General features: G+C 38.1%; 4 protein-coding genes across 7 annotated transcripts in view; 3 read left to right on the top strand and 1 right to left on the bottom strand.

Annotated features, from left to right (window-relative positions):
- The window catches only part of LOC138049171 (uncharacterized), a 14,189-nt gene extending 9,166 nt beyond the window's left edge, over positions 1–5,023 (bottom strand). The window contains exon 1 of one of the 3 annotated variants that reach the window (XM_068895345.1): positions 4,933–5,023. The gene's annotated coding sequence lies outside the window, so the exon portion shown is untranslated. Of the gene's footprint in view, positions 1–906; positions 1,029–2,898; positions 2,989–4,932 lie in introns of those variants that run through there. The other 2 variants (XM_068895342.1, XM_068895343.1) reach the window with 2 other exon arrangements.
- LOC138049173 (uncharacterized) overlaps positions 1–24,000 on the top strand; it is a 29,504-nt gene that overhangs the window by 2,132 nt on the left and 3,372 nt on the right. The gene's annotated exons all lie outside the window — the stretch shown is intronic.
- LOC138050074 (uncharacterized) lies at positions 10,465–11,217 on the top strand. Its single transcript, XM_068896559.1, has one exon. The coding sequence runs from the start codon at positions 10,465–10,467 to the stop codon at positions 11,215–11,217; it is 753 nt and encodes a 250-aa protein (XP_068752660.1).
- Positions 18,400–21,110, top strand: LOC138048770 (adenosine receptor A3-like). The gene has a single exon (XM_068894889.1). It carries the CDS (start codon positions 19,667–19,669, stop codon positions 20,591–20,593), a length of 927 nt encoding a protein of 308 aa, XP_068750990.1. The 5' UTR covers positions 18,400–19,666; the 3' UTR covers positions 20,594–21,110.

Consider the following 24,000-nt stretch of genomic DNA (forward strand, 5'->3'; position numbering starts at 1 on the left):
TCCATAAACAAATTTGTAAAATGAAAACATTTTAAAGTATAATATTATCTTCCCGTCGCAAATCAACTAAAATTTTCCTCGCACGACATCCGGGATTTATTGGCAGTGTCGAATTGTTTTGTTGGGGTTTTCCTCATATCAAAACCAAAAAAGCCTTTTTTCATGATCATAGAAACCAAAAATGATACTTTTAGTCATTAAATGAGCCATATCTGTCGTCGATTATTTGGGCGTCCACTTGCCGTACCATAAAGATTAAATTAAAAACCGAAAGTTTGAGGAAGGTAAAGCTATTTGTTTGCCCTTCAAAATGTTGCACAGTCATTGTTTGGAAGGCAAACAAACAGTGTGTAGTGGTATTTTTGAAAGTGGCCAAATTTAAACTCAAAGGAAGCTTCCTCCGTTTCACTTCGATTAAGGTGCGGAGAAACGTTTTCGAAGGACTTCATGGGGAAAATTGAAGGGAAATAATTTGCATGAGGAGTAATTGCATCTTAAAGTTCAGGTCATCATGCCACTATGAAGATACACTATAAACATAAAGATACAAGCGTATATCATTTACGAATCACAATAAATTGGAAGCTGAAATTTCTTTGTAATCGGTATTGAACCTCAATGCTAAAATGATCTGAAATAGTGTACCATTATTTTGGCCTGGTATTATTCTGTTAATACCGACAGATGCACAGTGAAGAAATTGAGCATGTATGTAAAATACACCACCTCAAGGGCGGAGGCTATTTGGCTATAGCCATTGCAGAGCTTGCTGTTGACTTGATTGGAAATCATGTAGTCCGCAAACTACAAACCACTCCTGTACAAAACGTTGCATAAACTATAACGACTTAGGGTTCATAAATTCAAAGTTGTTATTTCAATAACGGACGATCTAAGGAATTTTACCTTCAAGATGTTTTCAGTCCTCTACCTCAAAGCTTGAAAGTGATGTCGATAGGATGTTGTAAAATGGAGTGAGACCTTTTCTGAGTACCCGAGGATTCACCAAGCCATTGTGTGGTAACCGGTTTATGCCGGATAAGTCAAGAAAAATTTTTCCAAGAAAAAGTTAACTTCCTGTCATTTGACAATCACGAGATTTCAATAAAAGCTCTATTGAAATGATATATATAATTAATTCATCTAAATTCTGAAATATATTGACGATTCATGAGGATGACAGCAAGTCAGATAACCGGTATACCTAATACATAATTTAATCTCAATTATACAACCATTGTCAAGATGTTGATGAAAGACCATCAAAGAAGAAAGTTGAAATACAGGGAAGAGACCTGATCAAAGAAGAAAAAGGAAAGAAATTAAAGGAACTTTATTCAAGTATCTAGTCGTTCTATTGCTGGAGCACCAATTGGGGACCCTGTAAGGCTGAAGTTGACAATTAACGCAAATGAGGTCAAATGTTGGTTTTTGAGTGTAGAAATTCAGCTTTACGAACGTCTGTGAGCACCACAAGTCTTAAATGCAACTTCAAATTTAATTTCTACCGAACGCTTAAGAGAACTCCGTTAAGGATCGATCGGTTACAAAAGAGCGCAAACTAGTAAGTAGAAACTGAATATATAATGCGGAGATAAAAACTCGTTTATCCACTTCGTATCCTGCCATAGAATGTTCTAGAAACATTATGTAATATTCTAATTGGGACCTTAAAATAAACAGACAGTCATAACAAAGTACTCGGTGTAGAGCGTGTCTGTTCCAGAACGAGTGTTTCTTCCTCCACAGTGAGCAGAGGGGAAACCGGAGTACAAGGAGAAAACCTCTCGGTGCAGAATGGAGAACCAACAAACTCAACCCACATATGATACCGGGAGGCGAGTGCTTTCACCACAGCGTCAACCCTGCACCCCTAAAATGATGCCAATGTCATTTCAACCAAAAATCTCTCTTACATCAAACTGTCCGTTTTTCTGGGAAAAAATGTTGTGATAAAGTATACACATATCAGTTGTGTCGGAATCACCCAATGTGGATGGTAAATAAAGTAATATTGAGTTTTTGTAAACAAAAAAATCATTTTTTTATGATAATAGAACTGACCAAGAATGATACTTTTAGTCGTTAGATGAGCCATACATTTCGTCGTTTACTTGCGCTTCCACTTGCAATACCATAAATATTGAACTAAAGCTGAAAGTTTCAGGAAGTTAAGAAAGTGTAAGAAAGGCTTAGGTGACGCGAAAGAGAGTTTCACTACAAGAATCGGCCCGCCCATAGAGCCGGAACATTATCAAAAATACCATAAAACTCTTTGTTTGCCCTCCAAAATTTTGCACAGTCATTGTTTGGAAGACAAACGAACAGTATGTAGTGGTATTTTTGTAAGTGGCCAAACTTAAACTCAAAGGAAGCTTCCTCCGTTTCACTTCGATTAAGGTGCGGAGAAACGATTTCGAAGGACTTCATGAGGAAAATTGAAGGGAAATAATTTGCATGAGGAGTAATTGCATCTTAAAGTTCAGGTCATCAAGCCACTATGAAGATACACTATAAACATAAAGATACAAGCGTATATCATTTACGAATCACAATAAATTGGAAGCTGAAGTTTCTTTGTAATCGGTATTGAACCTCAATGCTGAAATGATCTGAAATAGTGTACCATTATTTTGGCCTGGTATTATTCTGTTCATGCCGACAGATGCACTGTACTGAGTGAAGAAATTGAGCACGTTTGTAAAATACACCACCTCAAGGGCGGAGGCTATTTGGCCACAGCCATTGCAGAGCTTGCTGTTGAATTGATTGAAAATCATGTAGTCCGCAAACTACAAACCACTCCGGTACAAAACGTTGCATAAACTATAACGACTTAGGGTTCACTGATAAATTCAAAGTTGTTATTTCAATAACAGATGATCTAAGGAATTTTACCTTCAAGATGTTTTCAGTCCTCTACCTCAGACTTTGAAACTGATGTCGATAGGATGATGCAAAATGGAGTGAGACCTTTTCTGAGTACCCGAGGATTCACCAAACCATTGTGTGGTAACCGGTTTATACCGGATATGTCAAGCAAAATTTTTCCAAGAAAAAGTTAACTTCCTGTCATTTGACAATCACGAGATTTCAATAAAAGCTCTATTGAAATGATATATATAATTAATTCATCTAAATTCTGAAATATATTGACGATTCATGAGGATGACAGCAAGTCAGATAACCGGTATACCTAATACATAATTTAATCTCAATTATACAACCATTGTCAAGATGTTGATGAAAGACCATCAAAGAAGAAAGTTGAAATACAGGGAAGAGACCTGATCAAAGAAGAAAAAGGAAAGAAATTAAAGGAACTTTATTTAAGTATCTAGTCGTTCTATTGCTGGAGCACCAATTGGGGACCCTGTAAGGCTGAAGTTGACAATTAACGCAAATGAGGTCAAATGTTGGTTTTTGAGTGTAGAAATTCAGCTTTACGAACGTCTGTGAGCACCACAAGTCTTAAATGCAACTTCAAATTTAATTTCTACCGAACGCTTAAGAGAACTCCGTTACAGATCGATCGGTGACAAAAGAGCGCAAACTAGTAAGTAGAAACTGAATATATAATGCGGAGATAAAAACCCGTTTATCCACTTCGTATCCTGTCATAGAATGTTCTAGAAACATTATGTAATATTCTAATTGGGACCTTAAAATAAACAGACAGTCATAACAAAGTACTCGGTGTAGAGCGTGTCTGTTCCAGCACGAGTGTTTCTTCCTCCACAGTGAGGAGAGGGGAAACCGGAGTACAAGGAGAAAACCTCTCGGTGCAGAATGGAGAACCAACAAACTCAACCCACATATGATACCGGGAGGCGAGTGCTTTCACCACAGCGTCAACCCTGCACCCCTAAAATGATGCCAATGTCATTTCAACCAAAAATCTCTCTTACATCAAACTGTCCGTTTTTCTGGGAAAAAATGTTGTGATAAAGTATACACATATCAGTTGTGTCGGAATCACCCAATGTGGATGGTAAATAAAGTAATATTGAGTTTTTGTAAACAAAAAAATCATTTTTTTATGATAATAGAACTGACCAAGAATGATACTTTTAGTCGTTAGATGAGCCATACATTTCGTCGTTTACTTGCGCTTCCACTTGCAATACCATAAATATTGAACTAAAGCTGAAAGTTTCAGGAAGTTAAGAAAGTGTAAGAAAGGCTGAGGTGACGCGAAAGAGAGTTTCACTACAAGAATCGGCCCGCCCATAGAGCCGGAACATTATCAAAAATACCATAAAACTCTTTGTTTGCCCTCCAAAATTTTGCACAGTCATTGTTTGGAAGACAAACGAACAGTATGTAGTGGTATTTTTGTAAGTGGCCAAACTTAAACTCAAAGGAAGCTTCCTCCGTTTCACTTCGATTAAGGTGCGGAGAAACGATTTCGAAGGACTTCATGAGGAAAATTGAAGGGAAATAATTTGCATGAGGAGTAATTGCATCTTAAAGTTCAGATCATCAAGCCACTATGAAGATACACTATAAACATAAAGATACAAGCGTATATCATTTACGAATCACAATAAATTGGAAGCTGAAGTTTCTTTGTAATCGGTATTGAACCTCAATGCTGAAATGATCTGAAATAGTGTACCATTATTTTGGCCTGGTATTATTCTGTTCATGCCGACAGATGCACTGTACTGAGTGAAGAAATTGAGCACGTTTGTAAAATACACCACCTCAAGGGCGGAGGCTATTTGGCTACAGCCATTGCAGAGCTTGCTGTTGAATTGGTTGAAAATAATCATGTTGAAAATAATCAAACTACTCCGGTACAATGCGAACATAAATTAGAACTCGTTTCTCTGTAACCTACATGTCTAAAACATTGTAAAAACCATGGCGAATTAGGGTTCATTAATTCAAAGTTGTTATTTCAATAACGGAAGATCTAAGGAATTTTACCTTGAAGATATTTTCAGTCCTCTACCTCAGAGTTCTTTTTAAGTACCCGAGCATTCAGTAACCATTTTTTTAAGTTTTGACGCGTGGTAACCGGTTTATACTAGATATGTCAAGCAAAATATTTTTAAGAACAATTTAACTTCCTGTCATTTGACAATCACGGGATTTCAACGAAAAGTCCCTGTTTCGCCAGTTTCACGGTTTCCAAGAAACATTTCGATGACACACAAGTGAGGGTCTCCGAGGAGATTTGTGGAAGAAGGAAACACATGGCTCCTGGGGAACATTGCTAATTTGAAATGGGGAATAGGCAGGGGCGGATCTAGCATTTTTTGAAAGTGGGGGCCGAACAAAATTACTAATCAGCGCGCGTTAGCGCGCCTCGGTAGCGCCTTGGAAGAAACGAATGAAGTGTCTGTATACCACAAGTGCGCAGGATGGTGATCTTTACGTCTGCTTTCTTAGCTATTTTCTGAATCTTTTCATGCACTGAATGCGCAAAAACTGTTTTTGCATCCTTGCGTATATCTGCCAGCTGATCTTTCACCACGTTAATATGCCTGTATGCCTCAATAACATCCAATGTCGAACCCTGTAACGAACGGCTAAGTCCTACCCTGAATCCAAAAAGATGCTTGGCAGTGTAAAAGCCAGCAATGAACACAGGGTTCTTGATTTGATGGAACAGCACATAAGCACGTACGTGTCACAATGTTATTCTCATTGTACCTAACCAAAATATATATAATTATATATATAGACATTAAGATTTTACGTTGTTACAGTCTCTGTAAAATAGGTTGACCGTAGACAAGTAATTCTCATCCACTGTTCTTCGTCATTTCAAAAGGATAACATTAACGCCGGTAACGTTGAAAGCTTTTTCGCACAACTTTGGTCATACTATTAGCGAAAAATCATGCTTTAGCTAAAAAAATCAAAAGCCCCAGCAGACTGCTTACAAAATTATAAAATTATTGTATATTTTGACAAAAAATAAGTCTCCGACGAACTGAAAGGGGGGGCCGCGGCCCCCTCGGCCCCCCCCTAAATCCGCCCCTGATAGGGGAAACATCACTTTCGAGTTCGAGTGTGGATTGAAGTGTGTAATACTTTGTCATTCAAATTTATGGTGTGGAATCATTTATAGGCATCCAAATGGTGACTTGGAAAGGTTTATTGAATATTTGAGCTCCACAGCTGATAGAATTAATCAAGAAAACAAAACTTGTGTAATCATGGGAGATTTTAACATAGATCTTTTAAAACTAGAATCTCACTCAGGAACCGATAGTTTCCTTAATACTTTGGGTTCACACTTTTTTCAGCCCTATATATTGCAACCAACAAGAATCACAGATCATTCAGCAACTTTGATGGATAATATTTTTTTCAATTCAATTGAGCACTTTACAATTAGTGGTAACATAGTGTAATAATTTTTAATAAATTTTCAACACTTCCTTCTGTTCCTTGCAGTGTCAAAATATTCAAAAGAGATTACTCAAAATTTGATAAGCAGGTCTTAATCAACAAGATTCAATTAATTGACTGGGAAACTGTTTTTGTATCCAATGACAGTGCATGCAATATGTTTAAATCTTTTTACTCAAAGAGTTCTAGAATAATAGACAAACATATACCAGTCAAACAACTATCTAGGAGGGAAGTAAAGCTCAAATCAAAACCATGGATATCTAATGCTCTACGAAAGTCTATTCAAATTAAAAATAATTATTACAAGAAAAACCTTAAGACAAAATCTACCTATTACCACACAAAACTTAAGCTATACAGGAATAAATTAAACCACCTTCTAAAAATAAGGAAAAAAACAATATTATAATAAATATTTTTTTGGAAACATTAAGGATGGCAAAAGGATTTGGAAGGGCATTAAGCAAATAGTAAAATTTAAGCCACACTAGCCAGAGGCTCATTAAGATTATTGATAACAACTTTGTAATAACTGAACCTAAACTTGTTGCCGATGCATTTAATAATTATTTTGCCAATATTGATAAAAATTTAGAAAATGAAATACCAAGTGCGCCCAATAGCCCAATGGTATATTTAAATAATCCAATATGCAATAGTTTTTATATTTTCCCCACCACATGTAGTGAAATTGAAACCGAAATATCTCAGCTAAAAAGTGGTAAGTCTGTAGGGCGATCTAGCATTCCACTTGGCATACTAAAATGCTAAAAACCTATATATCAAAACCTCTGGAGATTGTGTTTAATGCTTCCCTTTCAACTGGTGATGTTCCCAGTGACTTCAAATTAGCAATCATCGTACCTATATTCAAAAAGGGATCACAGTTTTGCTTGTGTAATTACCGTCCAATCTCCCTCATTTCTGTCTTCAGTAAGCTCTAAATCCTATTTGAAAATCAATATGGTTTCAGAGCTAAGCATAGTACAGACCATGCAATTCTTTGCATAATTGATAAAATTCAGAAAGCAATTGATGACCGAAGCTAATCCTGTGGTATATTCCTCGACTTAACTAAAGCATTTGACACCGTCAATCATCAGATTTTGATTAATAAATTAGAGTATTGTGGTATTCGAGGTATTGCCAAAGACTGTTTAACTCTTACCTCAGCGACCGACAACAAGTTCAGCAAGTTGTTACTGTTAATAATGCAACCGTCCTCTAAATGCAATGTAAGTTGTGGAATCCCACAGGGATCAGTACTTGGTCCACTGTTGTTTTTATTATATATAAATGATTATCAATGTTTTTCAGATATCTTCGATTTTCATCTATTTGCAGATGATGCAAATTTGTTTTATAAAAGCAAAAGTCTTTCCATACTAGAAACAAACATAAATGTTGAATTAAATAATATTCACATATGGCTCTGTGTTAATAAGCTTTCACTCAATGTAGAAAAGTCAAGTTTTGTGATTTTCCATCCACCTCAAAAGAGGTTACAATCTCATAATTTCAGTCTGGCTATAAATAATAAGCAACTTAAGCGAGAGTTCTGTATAAGGTATCTGGGCATTCCAATTGATTCAAACTTAAACTGGAAGGACCAAGGTTGAAGCTACTGTTTAGAAAATTAGAAGAAGCATTGGTATCCTTTCTAAACTCCGGTATTATGTTGACCAAGATATTTTATTAAGCATATATTATGCCCTTATATATCCTTTTTTGACCTATAGAATAATTATCTGGGGAAATACCTATAAGACCACTCTTCAGCCAATTTTCATTCTACCAAAAAAAGCAATGCGAATAATTACTTTCTTTAGATTCGATGAGCACTCTAGTTCCTTGTTTAAATCTCTCGAAGTTATAAAATTTTTGGACCTAGTAACTTTATTTAGCAATCTTTATGTATCGATATCATAACCAATTACTACCACCTGTCTTTATTTCTTTTTTCACTAAAATAACACAGATCCATAACTATAATACAAGGCTTGCTGCAAAACAGTCTTTAATATTACCTCCCAAAAGCAAGAACAAATTACGGAATATTCAATATCAGATTCCAAGGCCCATCAGTTTGGAATTCCATTGACGAAGATATTTTAAAATCATCTCCATTGTCTTTGTTTAAAAAGAAAATGACACCGCGCAATTTATCAAAGATTACTAGACATCTATACATCGATTTTGTAAATTTAAGATAAGACATAAAAAATACTCTTTTGAAATGTAAGAAGTTTAGTCGCTTTAATATACTGGTAGTTTACTCAACTCTATTTATCACTATTTCTGTGTGTATCTATGTTTGTTTGTTCTTGTGTCCCTGACCTGAACAGTTTAACATCTTTTCTTTTAACTGGCTGCCCGGCATTTTTAACTTTTATGTTATTTCGGGCAGCCAGCACCCCTATTATCTGCATGCTGTACTATTGTTATTATTGTATAATTATTGAATAATTGTTATTAGTTTATTGTAACTATGGGGTGAAATAAAGTATTGTTGTTGTAGTACAAAGTCACTTCATACTTGACATGTATGTAAAGTAAAACCAAGGGCTGCTACAAATTGTACTTATACTCGCTTTGAAAAGAGGCTAAAGTGAATTAAACTTCAGGGCCCGGGCCCAGTTGTTCGAAAGCCGATTAACTTAATCCAGGATTAGTGTAAACTTTTGTTTCATGTTTTCCACTTTTTGGTGAAAGTTCCTTTCGCTTAATTTTGTTTTTCAAGATTGAGTTCCTCTAATGTAAATTTTTGCCTAATATCAGCGTTGAACAGTATTTGGGAGTAGAGAAATAAACTCCTTGGTTAATTTTTAAGCTGGGATTAGCGGTAATCGGCTTTTGAAGAACCGGGCCCTGTATGTAATCCTGCCTTTGTTACTTTATCAAGACTGGTACTGAGGTTCCCTCAACCGCTTTTGACAAACGGTACGCACAAACGGTGACTTAAAACTGTTTATTTGTTTCTTATAAAAATCGAACTGGGATTGGGATTTTGCCAAAAGTTCAGGCCCCAGTTGTTCAAACGATGGATAGTGCTATCTGCCGGATAATTCACTATCCATTGGATAGCTCAATTGGTTTTGCTAGTGTTCATCCGCTTGATATATAATGATTTATCCGGTCGATAGCGCTATCCATCGTTTGAACAACGGGGGCCAGGTGGGAAATGCGATTGGGATTGGGATTAGGACTCTCTTCAGATGAACTCCAGCTGATCGCACGGAGCGTCTCAAAAAGCAAATAAATTTCGGCATCATCTCGAGGCTCTGGGGAATATACTCATACAAACCCTTATATTTATTCCCCAGAGCCTCGAGATGATGCCTTTGTTTAGGACTGAATTTTAATATATCGAAATTGGTCTATTGGCTAACAATACAAAATAGCATTTTAGGAATGTATACTCCAGAGGGCAGATTTAAACTGTTTTGATTCTCATGCTAGAGACTTGTTTGGCATGCCGCATCCTCATGTATATTGTTGGAACTGCAGACATTGAATGAACTAATCAATTCTACCTTGTCATCAGTCTACGTCACTACGGAGTCACATGAGAAGCGCATGCGCGTTGCCGAACAGTGTGCTTTGCGTTTCGCTGACAGTATCACGTTGTGAGTCATTGCAATTCTAAATCTTTATAATCTACGCCATCGCCGGGGTTCCCACCTTTGACATACCTGGAAAAGAAGGTAAGTGTAAATTCTAAACTTACCAGATTTTTCTTCTGACACCTCGAGCGATTCCTGCCCAAAATGTCTGATGAAAACACAGCAACGTCGGGTGATGTGCACGGCACCTCCGACAGTTCTCCAAGAACGGTAGATTTACCTAACCTCTCTCACCGAGCTCTTGCGTTATCGCTAGATAATATAAACAACAACATGGGTAAAATGCCTAGTCTTTTAGCTAAACTGTGTGAAAAGCCAGCCCCTGACGAACGCCCACAGGGCTTAAAGAGGCAGTCAACATCCGCTGTATCGGATAATTCAGACTCTGAGCCTGAAGAAACCTCTTACAAGTCGGGCAAACGACGGCGTTATCTTAGTCCCTCGGATGATAATATTAGTCTTCACGCTAGTGATGATCTGGACGAAGCAGATGATATTCAAACGCTCACCGAGTGCTCAAAGGCCACCGGCCAAAAAGAGCGGGAAATCCCCGCCAAGGAGACACACCGGCGACAAAATCCAGCAAGAGCTGGCTGATATTGCTCTAAAACGATGGGGCAAGAAGCTGTCTTCTGACAAAATTAAAAATTTCTCGGACAAATATAAACAGCCTCAGAACTGTCCTGACATAAAGAGTATAAAAGTCAACCCCGAGATCTGGAGTCAATTAAATGCCAAGAAAAAGAAAACCGACTTGAAGATCTCAAATTTGCAGCAGGTTATTCGCAAAATTACTTTTGCGACGTTACAAACGACCAATGTGCTTATTCAAAATCCCACTGGTCTAGAAAACAACAAAATAATGGCTAAACAAGTTGATACAATTGCAATGTTGGGGCATGTGAATACACAGTTAACCCAGCTGCGAAGAGATGAAATCAAACCATCATTGAAAGCGGAGTACTGTGCTATTTGCTCAGCTGAAGTGCCCATCACTAGCCCGTACCTCTTCGGGGACGACTTGGCCAAGCAATTGCGAGATGCCAAAGAAGCGAGCAGAATTAGCCATTCCTTTGCATCCTCATCTAAGAGAGGTCCCTTTAAAGGGAAACAAACCTTTAACAAATATGACCATTCCTCTCAAGGGCCTAAAAGAGATTTTTTGTGGAAAGGCCAAACCCGGCACTACAAAAAGAAAAGACCGCCAAACACCGACAGGAAATAATGGAACAACTGCTTCAAATAAAGGACAGGGTAAGTGTCTTTGGAAGTTTCCTGCCCCATCTAGTGAATTGTCGACAAATGTTATGTCATACATTTAAGGCTGGGCAGGTGGCTGCTCATTTTGCAGCTTGGAGGACTCTCACTAGTGACAAAATCATCTTATCTGATGTTTTGGGAGCACCTATTGAGTGTACTGCCATCCCTGTTCAACACAAATTGCCTAATCAAATCTTTTCAGACCATGAATATCACATTGTTCATCAAGAAGTGCATAAGTTGCTTGAAAAATGTGTCGTCACCAAGGTGTCACCTATATCTGGGCAAATTTTGTCTAATGTATTCCTTCGTCCCAAGAAGGATGGAACCCATCGACTTATACTGAATCTCAAGAGGTTTAATGAGTCAGTGAGTCATTATCATTTTAAAATGGATTCGCTTTCTACCATAACGAAACTAGTTACCCAAAATTGTTATATGGCGGCTGTTGACATGAAGGACGCCTATTACTCTATCCCCATTCGACCTTCGGATCAAAAATTTTTACGGTTTATCTGGGAGGGAGAGTTATATGAATTTACCTGCCTTCCTAATTGATTATCATGTGCTCCCCGTCTATTTACTAAAATTCTTAAGCCTCCTCTGTCTACGCTGCACAAACAAGGACACATAGTTGTGGCACATCTTGATGACCTTTACCTACAAGGGCAAACCTATGAGAAATGTGTCCAAAATCTTATAGATACTACTGTCCTGCTTGATAAATTAGGTTTGATTGTGCATCCAGAAAAGTCCACCCTAATACCCACACAAGTGCTTACTATCCTGGGGTTTGTAATAAAATCAGTGGCAATGACAATACAACTGACCAGGGAGAAAGCTACCAGTTTACAAAATGTCTGTACTGAGTTACTAGCAAATCCTTCACCTTCTATTAGGGAAGTGGCTAGTGTCATTGGGAAAGTAGTTTCCAGCTTCCCTGGGGTAATGCATGGCGCTCTTTACTACCGACACCTGGAAAAAGATAAATCCCAAGCCCTTTTGAGATCAAAGGGTGATTTTGATGACTCCATGTCTTTGTCCTCTCATGCTAAGTCTGAATTACATTGGTGGATTCAACATGTGGGAAATGCGTGTAATGTAATCAACCACCCACAACCCCAGCACCAAATAACAACAGATGCTTCCCTTATGGGCTGAGGGGGCAGAATTTTCAGGGGTGTCTTCAGGAGGCAATTGGTCCCATTCAGACTCTAAACAACACATCAACTATCTGGAAATGTTAGCTATTTTGTTGGGGCTCCAAACTTTTGCTAAAGATAAGACCAACACACATATCAGAATAATGTGTCACAACACTACAGCAGTGAATGTGATTAATCACATGGGAACAAGCCACTCAGTTTCCTGCAATTCTGTGGCTAAGAAGATCTGGGAATGGTGTATAGATCGTAAGATCTGGCTTAGTGCTGCACATATTCCTGGAAAACAAAATCTTATTGCAGATTTTGAATCCCGCAGAAACCAAAGAGCATCTGAGTGGAAGCTTGACAAAGTATCATTAATTGGTGCTCTTGAGGTGCTAGACTTCAAACCTGATATAGATTTGTTTGCTTCTCCCATAAACCACCAGTTTCCACACTATGTGTCTTACAGACCAGATCCAGAGGCTATTGCCACCGATGCATTTAGCCTGAATTGGTCCAACCTTAAATTTTATGCTTTTCCTCCGTTTAGTGTTATTCCAACAGTGTTGAACAAGCTGACGACCGAGGGTGCACAGGGGATTTGCGTGCTCCCGGATTGGCCTACACAATCATGGTACCCCAGAGCTCTCCAACTACTCAAACAAAACCCAGTGTATCTAAAAGCCAGGAAAGACTTACTTCACCTGCCAAGCCATCCCAAGGAAAATCATCCGATCTGGCACAGGTTAAACCTCCTCGTATGTCACTTATCAGGGAGGGACTAAACAAGTATGCTTTATCACCTGCAGCAAAGGGTGTCCTTATGGCATCATGGAGGGACGGTACCTCAAAGCAATATCACACGTACCTTACCAAATGGAATCAGTACTGTGTGGACAAAAACATTGATGTTTTTCAGCCTGGGGTAACAAACGGCATTGAATTTCTCGTCTCTCTTTACAAATCAGGCTTAGGATACAGCGCTATAAACACAGCGCGTTCTGCGCTCTCTTCAATACTTGTTTTGGAAGACGGAGTAAAGTTTGGAGAGCACCCTTTAGTAACTCGATCGTTGCATGAAAGGGATTTTTGAGTTAAAACCAGCTTTGCCCAAATATACTGAGATCTGGGACGTTAACATTGTGTTAGGTTATTTAAGAGCTGCTGCACCTCTGAGGTCCTTATCTCTTAAGCAGCTTACTCTAAATTTGACCATGCTACTCTGTCTCACTACGGGACAGCGTGGCCAGAGCATACATAAGTTTGATGTTAACTACATCCAAGAAATGAGTGACCGTTACAGAGTAACTATTTGTGAGAAACTGAAACAGAGTAAGCCTGGGCGAGATCTAGCACCCATTGACTTATTCTCTTTCCAAAGTGACAAGAAACTTTGTGTAGTAGAACATCTTAAGGAATACTTGCAGCGCACGAAACAGTTGCGAGAGGAACACTCACAGTTACTGATAAGTTATGTTAAACCATTTAAACCTGTATCCAAAGATACCATTTCACGATGGGTTAAGCAAGTGTTAGAGTCAGCAGGGATCGACATTAACAAATACTCTGCTCATAGCAGCAGAGCTGCATCAACATCCAGCTGTAAGGCCAAAGGGTAAGGCCAAAGGTCTAAGCCTAGCAGTGATTATGCAGAGCGCAGGATGGTCTAATTCCAGTACATTTGCAAAGTTTTATGACAAGCCTGTTGACACTGCCTCAGCTAATTTTGGTTCTATGCTGCTGAATTCAGACACACTCTGATCTGTTTACTGTACTTTTCTTTCTCGAGTTGGGAATAAACATTCCATTTACTGCTATGAGTTGTTCGTAATGCAGGACTTTGAAGTCTCATGTGACTCCGTAGTGACGTAGACTGATGACAAGGTAGAATTGTCAGATTAAACGAGACTTACCTGTAAGTTGAAGTTTGATTACGATTCTGTCTTGTCATCAGTCCGGAACGAAGGAGTCACATGCCCTCACATAACCCACCCTCCCATGTCCTTCGTTCCTTTTTCCTGCACTACTCACGTTGAATACTGTTCGGCAACGCGCATGCGCTTCTCATGTGACTCCTTCGTTCCGGACTGATGACAAGACAGAATCGTAATCAAACTTCAACTTACAGGTAAGTCTCGTTTAATCTGACTATTATTTCCAAGTATTGTACGCCAGTTCAAAATGCCTTATTTGAGTTAAAGGGTGTACATACTGGTATTTCTGGAATACCACATGGCACAACCTCTCACAGTTCTCCTGCCCCGATAAATAATGATGTCACCACAATTACCAAATAAGTCATGCAGTAAGTCATGAGGTTAGAACCAATGCTGGTGTCTTGAAATCATGTTGTGCAATGTTATTCTAAAGTATTTGTTTTTCCATCATCAAAGCTTGTGGATCCTGAAATTCACAGACTCTAAATTCAATAGCAGAACATGGAAGTACCTTTTACCGGCGAGAGAAACTGAATGCTGATAAACAACATCTTTCTGTGAATGATTTTCTAAGTAGCCTTCAAATATATGAAGCAGAGATTCACATTACCCGTTTAACTTGGAAAAGAGGGAAATAATCTCTTGTGCCTCTGCTTGCACCAAATTATTCTTTTACAAGTTAATCAAAGGCAACAATGCTCGATTTTTAATGTGGATCTCAGATCATTGTACAAGTTACATTTTTCAGCGCAATTCAAAAAAGTGAAAGTAGCACAAAGTATTGTTTAACATTTTCAGTGACAATGGTGATATTGTAAAATGTTTCAAAGTATTTGCAACACAGGTTATCTCTTGGAAATGTTGGTCAACGTCGTGACAAAACAATTTCAATGCAATGAAATAATTATAGAATACTACATCAAATTTATATCCTTGTTCAACTAATGTCCCAAATGCCACAAGACAAAAGGTAATTAGAAAACGAGTGTAATACAAAGAAAAGGTTAATAGTTGCTAATAGAAAAAAGGGGAGTTACACACAAAGGGAACCTCTCATCAAAAGAAAACATATGCATCATAAAATAGAAAGGTACAACTCGCTAGATCCAAAAAAGAAACAACAGATGTTTTCCGAGAGGTCTGAATGGTATAAATAACAAAACTCTCGAAAAACGAATAGTATTGACTAAGAGAAGAGGATAGAATCAAAGACGGTATAAACCACTAGATCTACGAGAAAAAGAGAAAATGTTCTTGCGTATAAGATCTAACACAAGCAGTGAAAAGCTAAGACAAACTGAGAATTCAGTTTCGGATAACTGCGTATCTGTTTTCAAAAGATCAGAGAAGGCCCATATTACAGTTGCAAACACAACAAATTTTGTTGTGTTTGCAACACAGTACATTTGTACAACCTAAAAGTTTCAAAAGGACAAGTCCCAAGTTAAGTTGTTTGTAATAAAATTACATGTAGATGAAATACCACCAGAGTTATCAGTCAGAGAAGATTGAACGGATACTTATAGCAAAAAGAATTGTATTCTAAAACATGATACTAGTTATGTCTAAAGGTCAACAGAAAAACTTTAATGGAGCAATGACACGTTTAGACCAATCACCTTTTCGTTCACATTTCAACCGAAATTTGAGCTTACATTTCCATCATCTGACTCGCACAACAGATCGAGTGTAAATGCATATTGACACCAGGCCCCAGTTGTTCAAACGATGGATAGTGCTATCCGCCGGATAAATCACTATCCAATAGATAACTCAAATGGTTTTGCCAGTGTTTATCCACTGGGTAGTGATTTAGACGGTGGATAGCGCTATCCATCGTTTGAACAACTGGCCCCAGGTCTGCACAGAATACCATTATCATTTAGCTATTATTCAGGCAACCCAGTAAACGCCTATGGGATATATGTTTACACTAAATCATGTAAATAACATTAAAAGTGTTGCAAGTCATGTGAGATTTGATTTTATGGCTTTTATCCGTAGAATGAAAAATGTATTGATTACGGCCCTGTTCAAAAAAGGGGTAGGTGGTGCAGTTTTTACATACTGCACCGGAAAGAACCGGGGGGATTATTATTACGAGGTGTTTTAGTTAATTGGGCCCTAATATAGAATGTCACACTAATATTTTCTTAACGGCGGTAAGCCACCAAAGGAAGTGTTTTGAAAACGTTTTTGCACTAGAAACGGTCTGATGAATAAAGTATGTTGGAGTGTTTGCGAATGATGCCAGTGAGGTTAGGTAATGGTGCATTCTATGTGTTGAAAACTGGAAACTAGTGTAACACGAGCTTTAGTTTGATTGACATGTGACAGGAATTACATATTATCTTGGTTTTCGGCGGAGTTGCATCTTGTGTATCGGCAGTATTGTTGTCTCGGAGTCTTACGAAATTGTCTCTACCAAGACTTGTACTCTAAAAGGAAGTCATCTATCATTAAAGAGTTTATAGATCATTAAAACACTATATGATAACAAAAGGAATGGTTTCAGTTCGTCTTGTCATTGTGTTCCAAAGCGCGTCAGACAGGGGAACGTCAGAGGTCCGCTGTATTTGGGTTTTGAGGAAGTTTTTGCGGTAACCCGGCACGGTTACCTAGGTAGTTTGTTAGTTCATTTGTGCGTTGTAAGTATGCGATCTCGTCATTTAGTATAAAGTGTTTCAACGGCATTTTGTTCTTTTGAAATTTTGTTTATCGAGTAGCTATATCACGTTCCTTAATTACTTCAATTCTATAAATTCGTCAGAACTCCAAATAAACTTCGAGCTGATGAAAGCTGGTATTGGCCAGCCGAAATATCGTTAGTTAATAGTTAATAAGTTAGTACATGATCCTGTATAACTCAACAAAAAAAGCAAGGTGACACAAACACCAACACGGTAAGGCGAACACATCTCGCATGCGGACAACCATTTCACGCGGTCAATTAGCATCTCGATATATAGTTTGATCTTTTGAAATCTTGGTTTGTTTATCCAGTACGTTATGAATCTTCCTTAATTACTTCAAAACATGTGTATACATATTCTGTAAATTCGTCAGAACTTCAAATAAACCTGATGAAGGCTGGTATTGGCCAGCCGAAATATCGTTAGTTAATAGTTAATAAGTTAGTAGTGATCCCGTATATTTAAACTCCAGTTTTGTATTAACGGTCACTTCTAAAGATGCATGTAATCTATGCAGAAGCATACGAAACGTCAAGTAAAAGATTAGATATAAATAATGCGTTTACATCTGATGTTTGTCACCGCTGTTTGTGTGTTATTTCTGATAAATCCTTATTCAATTTTACATTTTCTTTTTTTAAGCAGTTATTCAATATTCATTATTCTGCCGGGGAATGTCAGAGGCACGCTGTATTTCGGTTTTAAGGAATTTTTGTCGTAACCACGGTTAGCTAGGTAGTTTAATTTGTTAGTTCATTTGCGCGTTGTAAGTATGCAATCTCGTTGTTTCAACGGCATTTTACTATTTTGCAAGTTTGGTTTCTTTCAGTCAAGTAGCTATATCACGTTACGTTATCATTTACTTCAAAACATGCATGTGTATATTTTTTCTGTAAATTCGTCAGATCTCCAAATAAACCTGATGAAGGCTGGTATTGGCCAGCCGAAACATCGTTACCTAAAACACCCGCTTGGTATGTTAGCTACATCATGCTGATGAGGCACAGCAATGCCGAGACAGCTGTCCATGGCTGCTAATTCAGTGACCGAGTGAAATTTTTGCGCGCATGCGTCATGTGTTGGCCACATCAGGTTAGTGTTTGGGTCACTTTTCTTTTCTCGTTATATTTAAACTCCAATTTTTCTATTAACCGTCACTTCTGAAGATGTGTGCAGAAGCACACGGAAGGTCAAGTAAAAGGTAGTTTCAAATGATGCGTTTATATCTGATGTTTGTCACCGCTGTTGGAATTGTATGTTATTTCTGATAAATCTTTATTAATTTTTGCATTTTCTTTTTTTAAGCAGTTATCCAATATTCATTATTATGCTTTCCCCCGCCGAATTGCCGAATTTGCATGAGCGAGGAAATCTTGGAACTGAAGCTTGAATGGGACAAAGCAATTCTGATGCGTACTCTCACTTTTCGGGTTTTCCGCATTTGCTTGTCTCCTCGTTTGTTAAAATCGTCTTTGGATGAACTTAAGAAGTTGTCACAAAACGGTTACTCCAGAGGTGTTGTTAATTATAACATGAATGATGCCTTACAAAAGCAACATAACAAACCTTTGATCCCAACCATCACGGTTTCCAAAACGAAAATTTTCTTAGTTTTACCTTCTTTAGGGCTACAAAGCAAAATCGTTAGTAAAGAAATTATGTTGTGTATAAATAAGTTCTCCCGGTTCTTTCCGGTGCAGAAGTAAAAACTGCACAACCTGCCCCTATATAGAACAGGGCCGTAATCGATACAACTTTTTTTCTTCGGGTAAAAGCCATAAAATCAAATCTCACAATGCTTGCAACACTTTCAATGTTATTTACATGATTCAGTGTAAATTACGTAATCTTCAGTATATCGGGGAAACCAAGCGTCGCCTAATAAACACAGACGCCCTATTCTCAGTCTCAATAGTAGTTAGATCCAGACCGCAGTTCCAGAACACTTTCTTAGCAATAACCATTCACACAGTCACATGTTACTCATTCCGTGATCGAAAAGCTCAGCAATGAACGTGACTCTTTTGGGAAAGCCCGGGAAGCCCATCTTATTGAAAAATCTCAACTTACAGAACCTCTTGGGATTATAAACAAGCGTTACGGATAAAATAATTTAACGATCTCGTCAAAATCTAACTTCAAAAATAATGTTGATGATATCCTCTTACAAAGACTGCTAAAATATGATGATTACATTGATGTTTCGATAATATTGGCAAATTTTGACTCCTTAGTTTAGTATGTCATGTAGTTAAAAATTTATTTATTCAATTTAAACTACTTTTTTCATGTTTATTTATGTTATACTGTACAAGTTCTAAGCTGTTCTCCACTGCACTAACTGTATTCTAAAACTAATTTATTTTATTTTATTTATTTATTTATTTTCATGTGAATGTGTAGTTATGTATTTGTAACCATTTTATCTGGAATATTTATTGTACGCAATGCTCGCCTCGACTACCTATTGCTAACTGCGAGCATTGCATAGTTTTGTGATATTTTATGCAAAATACATAACAAAAACTGAAACTGAAAAACTGAAACTGGATAGTCTCATGTATTACTAATTAATCGAATTTTAAAGTTTTCTTCTCTAGGGAATTGTTAAGAGGGAGATTATTCGACAAACGATTATGGCAATCAATACAGGAGATGGAACTCGAAAATCGTTACGACAACTATCGTGTTCATCAGAACTAACCTCGGGAGTTCACAATGAATTGATCATGTTAATGATCTTGAACATTTTGATTTCCGTTACTGCAATTCTGGGGAATACTCTTATCCTACTTGCCCTTAACAAAGTTTCTTCGCTACATTCGCCCTCGAAACTCCTCTTTCGAAACTTGGCAACGACGGATATTTTGAATGGTATCATCATAGAACCTCTTTTTGCTGTATTTCTTTTCTCCATTACAAAAGGACAATGGAATATTTGTCGCTACATTATTGAATTTGTTACTGTGGTCGGTTATAGTTTGTGTGGTGTGTCTATATTAACGATGGCATCGATAAGCGTGGACAGATTACTCGCCTTGTTGTCAGGGATGAGGTACAGACAAGTTGTAACTAGGAAGCGTGTGTGGATGACCGTCGTTTTGACTTGGATTGTTGCGAGTGTCGGTTCAGTTATGTACCTTTGGGACCAGCAGATAACCATATGGTATGCTCAAACGGTGATACTGCTATGTTTAGTCACTTCACTGTTTTCCTACTCCAAGATATTCCTAAAACTTCGTCATAGCCGAGTGCAAGCTCAGGGCCAGATTGATCAAGATCATGCAAGCCATGGAGTTTTATCGAGAATGGCGCGATATCGAAAAACAGTGTACAGTGTATTGTGGGTGAAGTTAGCATTAGTAATTTGTTACCTGCCATATTTAATAGTGAACACTTTGATGTTTTTTACTGCACCGTCGCATTTTCTTTTGATTGTATTTGTATTTTCAGTAACGTGTGTCTTTCTGAACTCAACACTGAACCCAATTCTTTACTGTTGGAAGATTAAGGAAGTCAGAGGGGCAGTAAAAGATACGATTAGACAACTGTTTGCTCGATAACCGTCCTTGCAGTTATTTGTTTTCCATAAATGATGAAGAAACTCGGATATTTCGATTTTGCAAATATGCGACGAATAGAATGAAAAGCCACAGAAGTCGACAAAACGGACATGCAGCTATAAATATGCTATTTTGAGCGCGCTTTGTGTTCTCTCTTAAAGGTTTTAGCTTTTTCTGGCGTTTTTGCAAGTGTCTTAAATCTTTCTCGAGTATTTTAAATTACAACGTGACCATTAGATTCATTTTTATTTAACACAAAATGATGACATAAAATAAAGTCTATAGTCTACTTTTTATAAGTAGTTTTGTTGAAAATTATAAGGCTTTTTCTAAGGTGCTAAAAAGCTTGAACGGCAACTGAAAAGGGCAAAGTCGAACCTGCAAAATGTTTGTCATTGCCCATCTTGTAGTGTACTAACCAGTTTTCAAAGGATGAGGAACTAAACAACTTGAGGAGCTTAAATTATCATATGATCACAAGGAAAATAGAAAATAAACGATCCTGTGACAACTAAATGCTTGGAGGTAGTTCTTTGTTTCCCTTGTTTGTAGAAATAGAAAATTCTTATCGGACGATCAACTGAAGCAATAAATAACGTAACTCCCTGGTAGATATTTTTTTATTCACTTTTGATTTGCGAGACTAAAGGATCACAGTGTATAGGATATATTGCAACCAACCTCTAGAGACACATATGACAATTCTGCAAGGGACAATTGCTGGTGGACGAACAAATGGAGTTAATGAGAGATCTTCTGTTTTCGTCCACCACCAATATGGCTGCGATGACGTAACGTGAAAACCACCTATTGGTGTATTCCAATATGTTGAATGAAATGATTGGAGTGTTGTTTGCGCATTCTACAAAAGTTATTAAGGTGCTGATTTTCAATTGACATTTGATTTATTTATATATCCAAAACAAACCAACTAATTGCAAAGAACAACATTCATCAATACAAGGAGGAAATAAGACAAAATCCTTGCCATTCTAATGTAGTGTTTTACGGAGAATGAAATTGAAGTGAAAAGAGTGAATCGTGAGGGCCATTCTTCAAACGAAGCCCACTGAATGCATAAGGTTCAATCGTAATGACTGCTTTTAAACAAAACTTTGTCCGAGTAATTGTTTGACAAAGACTTTACCTTTGCAGGTAACGACCTAGATCGTAAAATTTTGTGGATTTTTTAAAAATTATTTAAAATTAAAAAAAATGAAAAAACACTAAACTAGTGAGCAGCACTCTGCAAACTGTAACTGTAAAACTATATTCTCCGACACGTTTCGGCTAGCTAACAAAGACTTTTTCAGGGAGTTTTATATACCGTAATACATTTAACGCCTGTTTTCTTTCGAAAATCGGGTGAAACCATAATGTTGGTGGCCTTCATTTTTGCCATCATATATGGACGGTTAAATACAGGCGTTTATCAGTGTTTATATTAATTGTAAAACTCCCTAAAGAAGTCTACGTTAGCTAGATAGACGAAGCGCGTCGAAGAATAAACAAGTTTTACAGATACAGTTTGCAGAATGCTGTTCACTAGTTTACTTTTTTGACTTGCTTTTAAAAAAATTAACATTGTCCGATTAATTGTTTGACAAAGGCTTTACCTGTGCAGGTGACGACAGAGAACGTAAAATGTTGTCGATTTTTCTTCGCGTCGGTATATCCTTGTAAGGTAGCTTTAAAGTAGTGATAACTTACGGAAAAATAGTAGTGAAATGAAAAAATAAACATGAATAATTAAAGAAAAACGAAAAGCTTCTTATTCAATTGCATTGCTGAAGTACTTAAAGCGCGCGTTTGATGCTAACGTAAAGTATGTCTCTAAGTTATGGTGAAACAGTGATGACCAGCTGTGTGTTAAGGGGAATTCGAAAATAGAGAATTGATCATTATCAAAGAAGAGAGAGATTTTGTCTGAGTTTGACAATTATAACCAGACGGATAGTGAAATGAGCGCGAGCTTTTGAAATGTGGGCGAGCTACACTGAAAGAAGAGTTAAGTGACGTTGAGCTAACGTCATGTGGACGCAAAAGGAGAGAGACTTTCGGTGAGACTTTAGGTGAATGTGTAGCAGTCATGAACCAGAGATAAGTTGTTTGCTAGAATAAACCCTGTTAGAGTACAATGTTGCCGTTCCGTTACACTATGATAGCATGTTTGCCTTGATCAAAGTACTGACATTACTTTTTGGGCACATGTGTTCCCATGAAAGGACTGATAAAAGAAAGAGATGCATCGCAAAGGTCACTGGTTCGAATCCGATTGAAGCCACCTGAATTTTTCAGCTATCTATTAAGTGAAAACTTCATGTTCTGAGTGTTCATGAATAGTGTAAAGAGCCCATATGATAAAATACTTATTGACTGAGTTTAGGTCGGGCCGGACAGGAAAATATTTGGCGCACGTACGCCATGACCTCGAGCCAAATATTTTCTCGTCCGGCCCTCCCACTTAGTCAATAAGTACATATTATTTCAGTGTCTAGAACACGTGGTTTACGCAATGAGACCAAGCAAAAGTATATGGAGCTATACTTCTACCTTCCTTACTCTATGCATGCGAGACATGGACTGTTTACAGCCGGCATGCCAAGCAGTTAAATGCCTCTCATCTGAGATGCCTCAGAACCTTGTTCCATGTCAAATGGCAGGGCAGAGTTCCTGACACTGAAGTTCTGCACCGGGCTGAAATGGAAGGCATACATGCTACCTTACTGCGAGCACAGTTCCGGTGGTCTGGCCACGTTCGCCGTATGAGTGATCGTCGACTCCCAAAGAGACTGTTCTATGGAGAGCGCTCACGCGGCAGACCCAAGAAGCGCTACAAAGACTCACTGAAAGAATCCCTCAAGCGCTGCAACATTCCCGACTCCACCTGGGAAGAGACGGCGGAAGATCGTGCCAGCTGGCGATCCCTTGTGAGTTCTGAAGTCGCTGCCTTCGAAAAGAGGCGAGTGATTGAAAACCAACAGAAACGTTAGAAGAGGAAAGATCGTGAGAACTCTGCCTTCCAGCCCGGCTCAGCCCCCAGCATTCCATGTCCCCACTGTAACAGACACTTCCGAGCTAAGATTGGCCTCATCAGTCATCTACGCACCCATTCCAACCCCTGAGTGTTTTGAAGTCATGGTCATCTTCGCAAGCGAAGGACGAACATCATCAAACGAGATCAACAACATTAACAGCCGAGTCTGGCGTACCTGGCTCAGCAGACCTCAAGTAGAATCTACGAAATGTACTCTCATTAGACCAATTGGCCAGCTTAAAGATATGCTCTACAGGTACACCCTTGTTGTGAGCTGCCGACGTAGCAGCCCCCCTAACGCTATGAGCTTTGAAAATTGAAGTGTCTATGCCCGCATCAGATAAGACTGTTTTAATCCATCTGGAAATTG

Source organism: Montipora capricornis, chromosome 5 (assembly GCF_036669925.1).
Source record: "Montipora capricornis isolate CH-2021 chromosome 5, ASM3666992v2, whole genome shotgun sequence".
NCBI lineage: Eukaryota > Metazoa > Cnidaria > Anthozoa > Scleractinia > Acroporidae > Montipora > Montipora capricornis.

What these genes read in the sequence shown, in the direction of transcription:
- LOC138050074 (XM_068896559.1), top strand. Translation starts at nt 10,465, where the DNA reads ATGATCTGGACGAAGCAGATGATATTCAAACGCTCACCGAGTGCTCAA.
- LOC138048770 (XM_068894889.1), top strand. Translation starts at nt 19,667, where the DNA reads ATGGCAATCAATACAGGAGATGGAACTCGAAAATCGTTACGACAACTA.